The sequence below is a fragment of the Limanda limanda genome, chromosome 4 (assembly GCF_963576545.1).
Source record: "Limanda limanda chromosome 4, fLimLim1.1, whole genome shotgun sequence".
Classification (NCBI taxonomy): Eukaryota; Metazoa; Chordata; class Actinopteri; order Pleuronectiformes; family Pleuronectidae; genus Limanda; species Limanda limanda.
Genome location: NC_083639.1, coordinates 17,145,557 through 17,162,390, shown reverse-complemented (window position 1 = coordinate 17,162,390; position 16,834 = coordinate 17,145,557). Strand labels below are relative to the sequence as shown.

The window sequence follows — 16,834 nt, the reverse complement described above, 5'->3', positions numbered from 1 at the left end:
AATGAATTTACATTCCCGCTGTGGGAATTTATCTGACAAACACTAATCTATTTATGTTTCATTGTATAATGCTGAGTACTCACACGGGGATGTCAGTGTGAGGGTGGTGTCTGATCTCTCTCTGTCTCATGTACACACACACACACACACACACACACACACACACGCACACACACACACACACACATTTGTACTTCTGTCTCAGTGAGGACACTAATTGACATAATACCTTTCCTAGCCCCTTACCCTAACCTTAACCACCCAAACTAAATTCCTAACCCTAAACCTAACCCCAACCCCAACCCCAACCCTAAACCTAAACCTAAACCTAGACCTAAACCTAAACCCTAAAACCAAGTCTTAACCCTCAAACAGCCCATTGACAAAGTAAGGACTCACTTTCCAAAAATGGCCTCCCTCTTCGGAGTCTTTGCTTAAAATTGTCATCGCAAAAAGATAAGTGCAGGAACACACACACACACACAGTATATAAAAGAGAAACAGTTCATATCAGAGACAAGCCTTTCAGAGTCACAGAGCTCCATTCAGCGGCACTCGGCTATGACGATGACATAATTCAGGGCATTGAGATGAGCTTTGCATTGACAGGCTGTAAAAGTCCCGCTCTGCTCTTTACCTCCCTGCAGCCTTTTGTGTAAATATGTCTGCAGGGCCATGAGTAGGTAAGGAACCGTGTGTGTGCGCTTATATTTAGGTCGCCTGAGTGAACTGACTCACTGTGTACTCATGTAAGGAGTGATGATGGTGTTTCAGTAGCTCTAGTTGCCGGAGATCACTTCAGTACCACAAAAAAGATGTGCTTTGTCCTCCTGCAACTTCGAGTGGAACAATTCACATGAAAACCTGATTGAAATATTAACCTCAGAAAGAAGTGACCTAATACTGACATGATCTAGCCTCTATAACCTCACACCCGACCTCAACCTTCTTACCGCCTGGTCCCCACTTTGATGCAAATTCCTTCACTTTGTTACCATAGTAACTTATTTTTTTTCTACAAAGGCGTTCAGAGATGTCCATCAAACTGAACCCAGTCAATATGGCAATTGGTGTTTGGACAGCCTGAATTTGAAGCGGATGGCTGATGGTTGTTGAGATGTTGAGGGGATATTTACGGGAAAGGTAACACCAGGTGGCACGTCCAGATGGGAGGTGGGGGGGTGGGGGGGGTTGTATAATTTATCAACCAGATTGTAAAGAGCAAGAGAGGAAGTGACAGGTGAGGAAAGAAAGACAGAGGCTAAATAGAGGGTAAGGTCTTCGGCTTGACACTTTGCAAAGACATAAAGTTGTTTGTAAAAATGTTTGTCTCTTCCGCTTTTCAGATCGTGACGACCTTGGGCCGAACTTTCTGCCACGCCTGCCCAGAGACTGATGGTGTCACGTGATCACCACACACCTCCTCCACATCTGCAGGAGGTCATGCAGCACCAGTGTGAGTGACGGGCAGCGTGAGCCAATGAGCTTCACGCCAAACCCAGACAGGGACAGCCTCCCGCTGAAGAAGAGGGACCAAAGACTGAGCTCCCTGTCACATCAGCAGCAGGAGTGTGATGCAGCAACATTCAAGGCACCTTACCCTTACAAGAGCCGCAATGAGTACAAGACAAAACACACAAGCCCCTTCCAGCCGTTGCCGAGACGGGTCCCTGCTCTCTACCAGCCCTGGATGCAGATCCACACATCATCCACCAGCAGGTCCAAGCCTCAGGTGCTGTCTGCCTTCAAGGATCACCACGGCTGGGCCGAGTCGAGAGAGTTCAACCCCCTGCACCCTGGATGGGACTTTCCCTACCACTACCAGTTACCTGGCACACCTGCAGTCCATCCACACCCCCCCTCTAGATTCAGCCCCATCTCCCTGGTGTCTGAGGGTTTGCGACACCGCGAAGGGTACAACTGGGAGCAGCTCAAGACATTAAGGGACAAGAGTTTCAATGCAGAGAGGCAAAGCAATAGCAGGAATAAAGGACCATATGTGAGGAGAAGAGACAGGAAAGTGGAGTATTTTCCCAGGTTTGAAAGAGCAGGTCCTCCATCGTTGAGCACTGGCCGACCTCACTCTGCTCACGCGGAGCAACATGATTTGTTGCACACACCAACAAACATTGTCCCACAACTTGTTTCGGAACATTCCCTCAGAAGAGTTTCCTGCAACGATAACTCATCTAGCACATATACCTCAATGAAAGAGGACACATCCACTCCTTCTCCTGACCGTTTCCCCTGGCTGCTCCCTCACTTTGTGGCCGGCTCTCTAATCGAGCTCAGAGACGGCCGGCTGAGACGGGTGGAGCACCTGCAGACGGAGGACTTCCTGCTGGGATCGCTGGCCTGCCCGGACCTACGCCTGAGCTGCTGCACGGTGCAGAGCATCTCTCCTTCAGCCTACAACTCCTCCTCCTCCCTGTCACGCCTCCTCATCTTGCTTCACGACCAACAGACGCAGGTGAAGGAAAAATCCCAGTGTAGAATTCAACATTCATAACAGAACCTTCACATAGCTGTAATTAATATTTATCCTGAAGCTGTGTATCTTCCAAATGTTGCATTCGGGTGAGAATAAATGTAAACTCAAATGTCGATATATGGTCACACTCAACAAGAATGCACTGACAACTTGCTGAGAGTATGAGGTGTTTGTATAATTGCCTGCATTACGTTGGAAAACATGAGAAAGAATATATGAGAAATAAATATGTCTACTCACAGTAGAGACGGTCCACATGAATCCACTCTAAGTGCTCAAGGACTCTGGTGACAGATGATTACATTTACGTCACACAACGTTCCGGATTTGCTAAAATGGAAACATTGGCCTTTAAGCTGTAATCCTAAACCAGTTTTTTAATGTTGTAATATTTCAAAATATCTGCCACCAACACTTATTTTTCCCTGAGGTTGTTTTTTAAACAAATATAAATAATATAATAATTCAAATATAAACATCAAATATTTCATAACAAATGTGCTTTAATTTGTTAAATCTAAAACTATAATTTGAACTATAAAAGTCCAAACTGGATTTTCCATTTGTCGCTGAATGCACAAAAACACACGAATCCAAACTTCAGCAGTGAGCCAGACAAAAACAAGAAATATTGATTCTCCCACAAAGTTTTTAAATATTTTTTAATGTGGGATAAGAGGTCATGAGGTCTGGAGCAGTCAGGTGACCTCTTGGTGCAGGTATATGTGTCTTTGTCTCTGCTTTGTACTTTGTCTGAGGAAGCCTGTGCCGAAACATTAACTGGGAGGTAATTGATGTTTGCGTGAGCATTAATTGGTGTGCGGACATTTATTGTCCGTGCATGTAGTTATCCATCCATCCATCTATCGGTTCATCTATCTATCCATCATCCAATGATTCGTCTATCCCTCCATCTATCAATCCATTGATTCATTCATCCATCCTCATCGATCCTTCCATTCATCAAGTCAAGTCATCTTTGTCATTCATCCACATAGACAGTATATGGTTGAAAGAAATGTTTTTTCATCTATCCATCCATCTATCCATCCATCCATCCATCCATTAATCCATCTGTTTGTACTGCTTACTCTCTAATAGTCGACGGGAGTCCAATGCCACCTGACCTTAGACAGGTGGTCAGTCTCTAATACAACTGTGTCATAAGGTTTTCAAACAGTCAGAATCAAATACCTCCATGTTTCTTGCTCTGTAGTTGCTTTTTGAATTCATCACAGGTAGATTCTATGAACTGGAACACCACCAACCTCCAGGGAACAAGTACGTGTACTCCATTTCTCTGTCTCATACTGGATTTCTCTTTCCCTTTATCAGGAGTTGGTAGACGTCTATGTGGAGTACCCGTTCTTTGTGCGTGGGCAGGGCTGGTCCTCCTGCAGCCCTCAGAGAACTGCCTGTCTCTGTGGCCTCCAGTGCCGCCAGCTGAGCGTGGGGGACGTCTGCCTGGCCCTTACACCCGTCTCAGCTCCGTCTCAGCCCTCACCGTCAGCCACACCTGAGCCAAAAACCTCACGCCTGAAGTCAGTGACAGAGTGTGAGCCCCCCAAGGTTGTCCCAGGGCCACAGTGGCCATCACGGGAGAAGAAGAAGGAGGAGGTGAAGACAGTGCGGAGGAGACGTTATTCGGCCCCCGAGCTGAGAGGTCCAGGGACTAATTGCATGAAGTGAAAGGGCCACTGGTTTATGAGCAGGGATTAGGTCAGTCTCTGTTAAGCTCTGCTACCTTTAGCTGTATTTGCTGTCGTTCTACCTCCTGAATCATATTTCTGTGCATGACTGTCATCTTAAAAATGTATAAATCCATAAGGAGTAAATATAAAGACGATCGTTATCGCTCAGGATCCCCTAGAGGTTATGTTAGCACATATTTGTTGGAGGTAAGTCAAACTGATTATATGAGTTGAATCAAGATAAAATATCCCGCTGTCTGTGAGTCTAATCAAACGCTCACACATGTGAGAAAGCACTTTTTGAGAGGACATGTAACATATGTGTCGCTGCAGGGAGCTGCTACAGTGACAGTGAGGTTGAGAAGGATCTTGTAGGCTCTAAGAAGATAGTTTCAGTTTTCATTCTGAGTGTTCAAGTTCTCCCCAGCAATCCTAACAGAATCAGCCCATGTTCCTTGAAAGGCACATAAAACACACTCCCTCAGGTCGTTCTCTGCTGGCGATATGTTCTGAAGCTATCTCCTGCCTAATGTTATGTAAGACTTCTTCACTTCTCACAAATGATCGATTTTGGGGGAGTTGAGCATCGACAATCAACACCTCTGTGTTTGAATCAGTGCGATTTCCGTTCTTACGCTTCTACCTCTATTTTCTATTCACAGTGACAGATGTAATTGTGTGTTTTTAACAGTGTGGGCAGTGATGTAATGTGCTCTGCTGGAAGCGCTCGGCTTCTCGGTGAATGTCACTGTGGATGCCTTTGTTTGCCAGGTTGTTGCACACATTATGTAAAGTATGTGCTTTGCTTTTTGTACTGATGCCTATTTTATGAGTGGAGACGCTTGTGCTATTCTGAGTATATTAAAGCCCACAATCAGTGTACAGCATCATGTGTGGGTGCTGTGATGTCACTTCCCTGTGAGTACTCACAGGTCTTACTGAATGAGGAGGAACTGAAATGTGCACCATGTAGACTTCAGTTATAAAAGGCAGGTTGCTGTAAACATGACCACAGATCAGTTCTTTAACTTGTGGAGCAGTTTTCTCACTGTTAAGTAAATATGTTGTGAAAATTTGCTGTTAATTATTATTAGCAGTAGGATAAGAGATGAAACGCTAAATCACAAGGTGAAAATACACCACAAGGTCCATTAGGGAGCTGATCAGCTGCTTTCGAACATATCACATGATCTTCTTCAGCGAGGAGCAAATCCATCCATCCATCCATCATCTATAAGGATTATCATTTGAGGCAGTGGTGTCAGTGTTGTCATATTACAGGAAGTGTGGTAATTAAGGACCAAAAAGTGATAACATTCTGTCAGTGAGTTACTTATGGATGAAATTATAGCTTCAATAATGATTCCACTTTTCCTGGTGAGCCCTCCGACTCCCTTCAAGATCCATGGGGGTCCCCACTTTGAGAACCCCTGATTTAAGGGTTGTGGGGGAGCTGGAGCTCATCCCTGGGTGAAAGGTGGGCTACATCATGTACTCACATTAACTCTTATGGTCATTTTAGAGTCTCCAATTGACCTAACCCTTCTGCATGTCTTTGGACTGTAAGAGTTTCTGGAGAAAACCCAGACAGACACAGATAGAACGTAGAAACTCCACACAGAAAGACCCCGGCCGTACCATGCCACATTATGGAATAATAGTTTTTAAAATTTCTCCCATCTGCAGAGGATGATTGTGTAACAGCATATGAGACAAGCAGTGTGGAAAATACACAGTGAGTTTAATGCAACCGTCTAAGGGCTTTGAATTCCACTGCAAAGAGCGTTATTGATCCAAATTAGGTAAAAAGCACACGTCTGATTCTCGTTCCAATTTATTCAACTACTTTAATCTGACAGAGTAAAATTACAGCCTCTTGTTCGATCTCCTGCAGTTTGCATCTGTTGGCCTCCAGAAGGCAGCTGTGGTCGGGGGGTGATGGTGCACACCCTGGTGTCCGCCTCATGAAGATGAATCACAGACAGTACGCCCTTCACAGGCCTGCGGTGAAATACATCTACACCAGGAAACTATGGGCCCAACAGTCTCGACCTTTCAATCATCAGCACACTGTTATTAACAGTCTCAGCTGTCATTCTTCACAGAGATCCTGCACTTCAGCAGCACACACACACACAGGGGGCCAGATGTCTAACACCTGACCGGTATACAACTGGTTGAAGGTTTATTTTTCTGATCAGGAAACAAGCTCATTCGACTGCTCCAGAAGACAAGGTGCAGTGGGTGGTATGAGCGGTGTAATGCACATTTTTACTCAATACGCAATATTTAATATTCCCATGTCTAATATCCAGATTATTTAATTGCAGATATGTATGGTGTATTGCGTTTTTCCCCAAACAGGAAAAACTGGTTGAAAGGGTTTTAGTAATCAGTGATGTTGTGCTTCTAAAGTGACTCCACATGGCTCAGTTCACTTTTTGCAGTCACACTAAAAGGAAGTCCTTTGTTCAGCCATTCTCTGTTGGTAGTGGTTAACACTGAACGGGCGGCATTTACCCTGAATAAAGTTCATTCTGTGGCAAGGATTCCCCAGTCAATCATCTTCCGTCTGCTTTCTCCACCTTTGTCTCTTTTTAAATATCCCTCCAGGTTTATAAAACTCATAGGGAGGGTCGACAGGTGGTCAGTGGCAGCCACACGCTCTGACCACCATGTTGCGGTACTTCTTCAGGATGACGTTGGAGCTGTCGTCAAAGTAGAGCACTGAGATGCCGTGGAGCTGCGTTGGGGCGCAGCAGGGCTTAGGCACCGTCTCCGGGTTGATAAAGTGCACCTGAGGTTAGAAGAGGAAGAGGCATAAATCACACTTGCACAGACAGCTGAGGTTTTTATGACTGTCATCACTTTCGGGACTTACCAGAGTTTGCACGATAGCGTGATTGGTGGCATTCATGTAGGAGTTGAGAGGGAAAGCACATTCCCCTTCACAGTAGTACGCGGCGTAGCCCTCTGGTGCTATGATCCAGTCCTGAACAGAGAAACAAAACAACAGGGTAAGGGTTTTCCGTAATGTGTTCAAATAAAATAATTTGAAATAAAATAAAATAAACTATACCTGCCATCCCAGATCTCTGAAACTGACATAGAGCTCGTGTTTTTTACATCCTTCTTTAGAAAATCCAAGATTATCTGAAAGGGAAAAGTTCATCTATGAGTCAACACAAGTGTATTAAAAGAATGTGAAAAGGATTTTATACCGATGGGTTGTTATATGTCATTATGACATGGAGAATTTAAGGGTCCACCCACCTGTTGCAGCTTCCACTGCCTTCAACGCGTCCTGAACAGTCCTCTGAGGTTTGGAGCGGTGAGACTGGCGACCCTTGTGGCCGTGGGTGGAGCGGATGCTGCGGAAGCGAACCTCACTGGCTTTAAAAAAGGCAACCATGAAGGGCTGCTTGTCCTGGGGCCCGGTGCCAGTCACCAGCCCTGCCAGCCGGGGGTTCCTCCTGTGGCCTGCAGGGGGAGACAACACTTGCTTAGACTCGGCCTCAAACAGCCACTGGCAACAACACACGTCTGACATTCTACTAAACAATCATTTGTTCATCCTTATATCACCACAGCAACCACAGTCGTAATTCAAATTCAAAATAGATTCACTCAATATGTGGTGCCTTTTTTTAAGCCACAGGATTTAAAGAGCATTCATCATAACAATTAGTCATTTCTTAAGACAAAAACAGACGGTCTATTGTTGGTTCTATGAATCTTGGCGACTGACCATGGCTGTCCTCCAAGACCAGGTGCAAGCCCAGGTTCTGCTCAGGTTTGACCAGCCAATGGTTACTGGTGGGGGTCAGGTCAAACACCAGCCAGCCCTCCTCTGCAGCCCAGACGTCTCGCTGGTCCAGCAGCAACAGCTCCACTTCACTGAGGAGAGGAACATACATCTGTGGTCAAAGCAGATCTATACCTTTCAACATTTTTAGATGTTTTCATTTACAGGTACATGTACGCCCTGATATTTATAATCAGCACTGCTATTATCATATTTAGTATTATTAACTGGTGCTGAATTGACTATTAGTAACACCTCTATAATTATCATTATTGCTACAACAACATATCTGACGTGGTTAATATGGTTAATGTGGTTAATATGCAACTGTGTCTAATCTCTCTCTTCTTTGTTCCCTTTCGTCTCCCTTTCGTTCCTTTTGTTTCCCTTATCCGTGTCCATTTTTGTCCTCTCACCTGTCGGGGTGAGAGGACAAAAATAGTGGTGAACTATATAAAGTGCACTGAGACTATGTATTTTTGATTGGGTGCTGTATTACTATCATTGATTTAAACTGAATTCTTGACATAAACTCAAAACTCATTGAATCATTCATTAAGATTCGATTCAGTTTCCTTAGAAGTGAGACTTTCACCACCCTATGTGCAAGCAACCAGACTGATGAGGTTTGTTTGTAATAGCTGAAAATATTTTACATTACAATTAATTCTTATTGTAGTTACATTATTGAAATTATTCCATTGTTTATTCGGTCATTACTCTATATTATTGTTATTGTTGTTATTACTGTTATTGATTGTAGTCTTTTGACAGTAAGTGCAAAAAAAATCAATCTCATATTAAACAGGATCACATTAAGTTTACATTAACTGGTCTACTTCATCTAAAACTGTTCAGCTGTATTTAGTGTGAGGGGTGACAGTTCCATTATTGTTCATTGCATGTGGGTATAAACAAAAAAAGTAAACAAATATAAACCAAAATGTGTAATCAGAGTAAAATGAATGAAAAAAACCCAGGGGACACAAGAGCAAACGTCCATGTTTGTACTTTGTGTTCTTTCTTTCACATGAGCTGAGACAAATACAGGAAGACAATTACAGGAACAAACCTCTTTAAAATGTTATCAGCCTCAAAAAACATATAGTGATCTGTGCAGAGCTAGCAGTCTGAATCATGTACTCCCCCGCGGCGACCAGCCATTATCAAAGGAGCGTTTGCTTAACTTCCAAGAGGAGAAATCCTCCACTGATGTGTCGTCTTAAGGGCAGAGATCTCACAGACAATTGCTTTGTTTACAGATGGAGTCTGGGACCCGCAGGCAGACGTCTGTCTTTAAGTCCTGCTGCCTGCTCGTCTATACGTGTGGCCTTCGTGTCTACGAATGACAATGGTGTTGCCCTTTACACCATCATCACCCACTGTCACAGATGAAATCTACTGCTTGCACATGACTCACCCCTCCCCAAACAGGCCGAGGCAGGCGGGATAATGGGGTTCAGAGATTTATATCATGTGGGTGGATGGTAATGCTTTGATTTATGAGAAAGATCTGTCATGTCACTTTTATCCAATTTCACATTTGGGTTTGAAACAAGCAGAGTAAGGAGAGTAAAGCTGACAGACAGAAAGACAGGCAGACAGACAGACAGCGATGGAAAACAAAGAGGAATAACCTGTGTGAGAGAGTAAAGAGTAAAATGACGTCCTGAGGCGCGAGTGTGTTATTTGTGGTGGGAGCAGCGTGTTATAAACGCAGGTCTCCTGGGGACTCTCCTGTTCTGACTGTGTGAGAGTGAACTTGCTCCGGAGAGAACCACTGTGTTTCTGTAATTGAAAGTAATGTCTGTGTAAACAGCTCCAGTGCTGACACTAGCATCAGCAGAAATAACCTGTGGGAGGGAATATATGCAGGCACAACTGATATAGACAGAGTTGTGTGCATGTACGTCACCAGACTAGCAGCTTCAAAGAATAACACACGGACATAATGTGTTTTTAAAAGAATACCACTCAGACTGTCTCTTGTGAAAAAAAATAAAATAAATTACAGACCTTTTATTACATTTTACGTTGGTTTTGAAGCTCGGGTATCTGCCACCACCTTAATATAATTAGGATGAAAAGATTCTCTCTGTCTACCAACCAGATATTACATTTAAATACGAGTATTAGGCCAAAGCTTTGCAAGCCACACTGTCAGGCTGTACATAATGACAACTATACTCCAAACTAAATGCTAACATCAGCATGCTGCTGTTTGTCTTAGGTTTATCATGTTCTGCCTATTAATTTAGCATGTTAGCATGTCTCTTTTTAACTACTTCCTACTAAAGGCCAAGTCCTAAGACAGTGTGTTTTGGCCAGAAGAAGTGTGGACGCTGTTTCTGAAATGGCATTTCGGTTGATCATTTCCTGAATTTTAAGTTTGTGAGGATTTGAGCACCACAAACACAATTGTATTCATATTTCGTGAAACAAAAACTAACCAAATACATTTTTTTTTCGAAAAGGTGCTCAGACAGAGAATACCTCCACTACTGTAGAACTTCTTGTTATAATAATTCCTGGATCCACTCATACATCCATAACCACTCCAAACTTTAATGGGATCTTTCTTTAGTCATGACCCACACCTTCACAAAACCTTTGAAATAGGATCAAGGATTTTAAAGTAACTCCTTTGAAAGACAGACATACAAACATACAAGAATGAAAACAAACTATACACATTGTTAGATACCGACAGAGATAAATTATAAAATGATGGTCATTGGACACTTCATGTTAAAAGTCACAAAAATGAGGTGACACATGATACAAGATCAGCAAATTGAGATTTCATTTCTGCATCGAAACAATAAAATGACCGGAAGCTGAAAATAAAGCACCCATACCTATTTTTAGAGACCTGCAGGACCTGGTAGATGCTGACTATGAAGGTCTCATTCTCATAGCGTTCCTGGACGAAATCCTTGTAAATCCTGAACTCTGCTGCTGTGACCGCCTCCCCCTCTGGAATACGGGCTAGGTCAAACCGAAATTCCCTCCGGTGCTGCTGGTAGCGAAGATCCTGATCCTGGTCAACTGTCGGGGGAGAAGAAAGAGGAGAGGATATACAGTGTGTGTTCAGCAGGTCTGGAGAACAGGTGGTTTCCTGGCAGGGAGACAGAGCTCAGAGGCTGTGAATCAACATTTGATTGCAGCTTATCTCCCACCAGCCTCCACACAACTGTGATACCAATGTGATTAATGGGTGATTGTTTTCTCCCCAGCTTACACACACACAGACACACACACACAGTGAAACAATATTTCTGAGACTCACAGGGAAAGTTTGTACATGTGGAAAAACCAAACTGCTGAGTACAATCAGATGGTAAACCAGTCAGCCTCTGCAATATCTGTCAAATCTGTCGCTCATTCAAAGGCTCCTCTGATGTGTGTCGCTCTGCCCACATCTCGGAAGCGCCGAGATAGGAAAAATCCGGCTTCCACAGGGTGAGGCCATTGATCTAAACATCACTTAAGTTCGACTCTGCCATACAGGCCAATGTGGGGGAGAAAAAAACACACTCCGGGCTCAGTTTGGCTCCCTGTTTAAACTGCACACATGTGCTGACCACAAGAAAAGGCCTGTTAAGGCACTGCCCGGAAAACCACAGCAGCCAGCGTGCTTTTGCAAACACACTCACGTAAAGTATAGAGAGCCACACAAATCCACGTGTGACTTAACTACCAGCGTCTGTGCCACCCACACCTCCCTGATCATTTTGCCATGTATTACCGGAGAGTGATTTCATTCTGATTGCAGAGGGTGAGGTGAGGCTGCAGTGGCGGGTGGCACGGTGGTGTTTCCGCCCCGCCCTGAGCCAGCTGAAGCTCTCGCTCGCTCCCTATATACCGCTCAGAGTTTCCAGAGGAGAGGTGGTCAGGGAGAGACCCCAAAGCTCCCTGAAGCTTTCCAGTGTTGTGTTTTTACAGCGTTAGTCAATGTGTTTGTCCTTGGAAAAGAGCAGTGGAGGTCTCTGGTGAAGGTGTGCAGAGCAGAGCAGCGATTAGCCACTTTACACACATCCTGCCCAGTGGCATACATCATGACATCATCATGACATCACCCCGTGTTACTGCCGATGGTCCACTATTGTTTCAGTGTAAGGAGACCAAAAGTATACCCAATGCTAGGAACACAGCATTTCCCCCAAAATGGCCCTCAAACACACACATACACACACACACTCAAGAGTTTTCTAAAAACACTTCTAACGACACACACACACACACACACCGCACACAGGCCGTTCATCGTTACGAGCAGCGCATTCTGAACCCTGCGAGTCATTTGTTTGACCGCAATTAAATGCTGCAGGGGAACGAGGGGTGTTTTTATGAAAGCAATAATTGCTTGTAAGGACTTGGTGTGTTTACGTTAGAGACCATTAGCTGCAGAGATCAGACCTCAGATATGCAAACTTCCTTCTGGGAGGCATTTCAACACTTCAGATTTCTTCTGACACTGCCGGGCCACACAGCCACGGAGATATCGTTAACCTATACTGCAATTTTATAGTAAGTGGGAGGCTGTTTTTTTTCTGCTACAAATCAGCGTGGGTGGTTTTTAAGAAGCATCACAGTCACTGCACTGAGATCAAACTTTAAAACACGAGGGTAATTGGATCTTCTTGAAGAGTAATTGGTTTAAGTGTTATGAATGGCATTCTTGTCACTTCTGAGTATAGTGAGAATATAATTATTTTCTGCTCTTTCATATTCGTGACTTTCTGCATGTGTTGGCAAGTTTTTAAGCATACCTTAGAACCTGAGGCTGGTTTGGTACAGACTAGAAGTAAAACCAAAAAAATACTTTTTAGCTAAACAAATATATCACCTAATCATTAATCTGCTGCAGAATGTCAAAAGGCTCAAAGTGTCACATGAAGGGTGGCCGTGCAATCACAACCGGAGCTTAAGATTACAAAGTAAGTGATTATTTCGGCACATGGATGTACAAATAATGAGAAAGTTAATGAGATTGTTCTGGTGGGGGCAAAAAAAAATTCTTCATCTGATCTCCTTATGCTACCTACAGATCAGCTTAGCAGGACAAACACGTTTCTTCCTACACGTTCTCTAAAAAACCACAATAGCTCTTCTGTTCTTCAAAGAAGGTTACTCCTCCAACATTTTGAGAGCATTGTGAGCTTGCTCTTTTTTTCTTTTTTTAATGAAAGCCAGTGACTTTTCTGGCCATTAAGCCTGTTTCCCATGCTCTGCAGGTGTGCTGCGATCAAGTCAAAAGGAGCCCAGAGTCCACGCACGTGTACTCGTCTCCGGGCAAAGACTTTCAGCAGCTGCAAACAAGGAGAGAGCAGAGCAGAGAGCTGCAGAGGACTTGCAGCAAAGTCAGGCCTCAGTAGTGCGTTCAATATGTTTCATAAACACATGGGGAATAGCAGCTGCCTTGTGTAATGCTGCTTGATGACAATGAGACCAATTCTACTGTGATTCTGGAGGTACAACCTGTGGTTTGGCACTCAAACACAAGTAAACATACGCAGCCGTGCACTTGTATGAGTAGTCACATTAAAATGTCTCAAATTCTGTCTAACAAATGATAGTTAAAGTTCCTTTTTTTTCTACTTTCCCTCTATGATGTAATTTACCGATAATTGAACGACCTGCGTACACTGGCCGCAGGGATGGGACGGCTTCACGGCAGAAACCTCTCACTCACACTGGAAGCTGTGGTCTTTTGAAAGGAAATAAACCAGTTCAGTCTTGAAGTGATCATCCAGGGACCACCAGGATAGAGCCACTCACAGCACAATGTGGGAGCACAAGCTAACAACCTCTGCCGATCATCAGGAGGCCGTGGTGGTGGTGAGCTTTGGAGACAAATAATATAAACTCATTGTGTCCTTTTCCCCCCTCCTTCCTCTTCATAATCAAAGTCTACAGATGTGCGACCACATGAATCTGTTATTGGTTTTCAGGAACAATGTTTCCAGATCTCATTAGCCAAAGACTGTAAGTTAGAAGTTCATGACGGAGGACGTCAAAATTTATGTTTTGCATTTCAAATTTGAGAGTTTCCAAATGTTCAGCATTAAGCAAACTGTTGTGGCCTGATTGAAGAAATAAATCTAAACGGCTCCTCATCTAAGGTTTAACCTCAATCCAAATGGCAAACAAACAGATGGTTAAAGGGTTTTCTGAACAAACTTCAACTCCTCACTTTGCGGCCCTCATCCAAGCCCTGAGGCCAGAGAGGGCCGCAAAGAAGGACCGGTTGGGTTTGGACGTAACCACAACTGGATAAGAGCCACAGCACCATGTCATCCGCCTGTTTCACCATAGTGATATCAGAGCTGCTGTGGGATCTCCAGGCGAAACAATGGCAGGAGTTGCCTTTTTATTAATTAAATAACGTCTGAGTGTGCGTAAATCTCCCACCTTTGACCCCCATCGTAATTTACACCCTGCAAACGAACATGCAAACAGATCCAGGAACGCATGCACACCTGCAATAACACCATTACTGCAGCAATAACATATGTTTAGATGCAGCTTGTATCTTGATCTCGCTCAACTTGTCTCTGGCTCCCCGGGGGTTCAGAAATGCCTGTTCAATTCCTAGTCATGCGAAACAAATCCCGGCTAAAGCCTCTCCCTAGAGCTTTGAAGGGATTCCCGGGGAATCGGATACAGGCATGTTGTCATAACATTTACAGCTCGGGAATGCATAATGCTCCATTTCAAGTGAGGAAAGTGACCTAAAAGCCACAAAAGTCGGTGACACAGAGACTCTCACAATGACACACACACACTTAATCAATGCATTATGTTGTAGGTTAGTGGTGACGGGAAGGGACAAGTTTATAAACCTGTAAACTCGTATATGACGAACATAACGCACCAATGCAATTTAACTATCATCAGATCAGAATCAGAATCAGAAGTATTTTTTTGCCAAGTACGTTTACACATACAAGGAATTTGCTCTGGTTAATGGTGCATACAATGAACATAGAAAGATAAAAACGCAATAAATACAACATACATAGGAGAGCAATAAAAAATAGGAAACCACTATATATTTACTCACTGTATACTTCTTATTTACTCACTTTTTACCAATATTTATAACTTTAGTATCTAAAGTTTACAGATTGTTATGAAACTCCAGTAGGTATTATACGGCCAATGTGATGAAAGAGGAGCAGATATGAATTTGACACATAATACAGGATATCACTGGTAAATTGTTCATTTGGGCTATTGCATGAAACATAAATATCCTCCTCTAATGCAAGTTGGACAATTTGAAAGAAACTCACCCAGGTTGACAAAGCTCATCACCATGTCTGCGTCATCCAGGAAGCGGCTGTCCTGTGGGGTCACCATGGGGGAGGCCTGGGTCGGCACCACTGGCTTATAGTAGGAATACCCCTGCGGCTCCGCTGGGTCTGTGGAGATGGTGTTGTACAGGTCCAGCATGAACATGGGCGCAGCGTTGTGCTTGGTGTGGATGTGCGGGCGCGGCCGGCGCGGCAGCCCCAGGATGGAGAGGATCTCCCGCTGCATCTCCCTGCGCTCCTGGCTCCGCAGCCGCCGCTGGATGAAGCTGGAGTGCACGTCGCTGTCCATGGAGAAGTTGGAGAAGGCGACCTGCGTGGCCATCACGCAGTCAACCCAACACAGGAGGGTGGTCACCGTCGCCAAGGCGCTGGTCAACATTTTTGGACCCAAAGTTTTTACGCACGGCTCTAACAAGTCGAGAGCTGAGTGTGGAGAAGCGGTTCTTTAAAATAGTCCTCCTTCATGTGAGGGAATCCAACGCGCGGTCCTCTATGAACTCATGGTATCACTCCCTCGTCATCTGCTGTTACGCACGGTCTGATTCTGCTCTGCGCTCCTCCGGGTGGCAATTTGGGTTTGGATTTTATTGAGGCTGTGTCAGGGGAGGGGCAGGAGGGGTTCAAAGTGGGATAAACCAAAGAGTGGGACAGGGAGTGAGGCAATGGGCGAGAAGGGATCAGTGTCCTTTCATGAAGTGCGCTTCTTGGTAATATGGGTGTGGACCCTTCAAACCCAAAGTGTCCCATCAGTGCGTCCTTTGTTTGGACATGATCATCTGGCCATTGATATGAGAGTGGGCTCCAATTAATATCTGATTAGCACATTTATTCCCTGGAACCCTTTTGTTTTTCTCTGCAGGTCTGGCAGCATCTCTTTGTTGTGACCAAACCCTCGTTCTCTGATCCTAGCATTAACATGCCATTTGTACTTATTTTCAAACCCGATGATATTTTAATTATCACATATTTGGACGGTTTAGGACCTTTACATGTCGGATTTGTGCCTCAACACAAGGAGACACTTCAACACTAGATGAGAAGTAAAGAGGGGAAATCCCATAATCCCTTCTTCAGAGCAGACACCTTTGAACTCAAACAATAAACCCAGGCCCACCCTAATTGTGGAGGGGTCTGCAGTGATCTGCAGCAGCAGTAGCCCAGGTACATGATGGGACACGCCGATGGCCCCTATGAATTACTACAACAATGAGTAAAGCACTCCACTGGGACTGCTTTAATAGGGAGTTAATGGGGTGGAGGGCGGGCGATGAATGACAAAGGAATAAAGGGCAGATTATACATGTGCTTGATTTGTGGTTTTAGGGCAGCGGTGACTGGATCAGCCGTTAAAACCTTAAAGGAGGAGGTTTATGTGTCATAGCCACTGACCAAACTATGAGAAATGGCCTTTTCCTAACGTGCTCCTTTTTATCGCAAGCCTCTATTTTCTACTTCTCTCTTTGCACAAAGGGGATCACTGATGCAATCCATAAACAAATTAATTCAAACTAAAATTACCCAATAAAAA

General features: G+C 44.2%; 1 protein-coding gene across 1 annotated transcript; it reads right to left on the bottom strand.

Annotated features, from left to right (window-relative positions):
• Positions 1–6,829: 6,829 nt before the first annotated feature.
• LOC133000288 (bone morphogenetic protein 7-like) lies at positions 6,830–15,685 on the bottom strand. Its single transcript, XM_061070181.1, has 7 exons — positions 15,286–15,685; positions 10,846–11,035; positions 7,931–8,079; positions 7,456–7,662; positions 7,262–7,335; positions 7,064–7,174; positions 6,830–6,979 (listed from the first exon to the last, which is right to left on the bottom strand). Exons 1-7 carry the CDS (start codon positions 15,683–15,685, stop codon positions 6,830–6,832), a joined length of 1,281 nt encoding a protein of 426 aa, XP_060926164.1.
• Between the last annotated feature and the right edge of the window lie 1,149 nt (positions 15,686–16,834).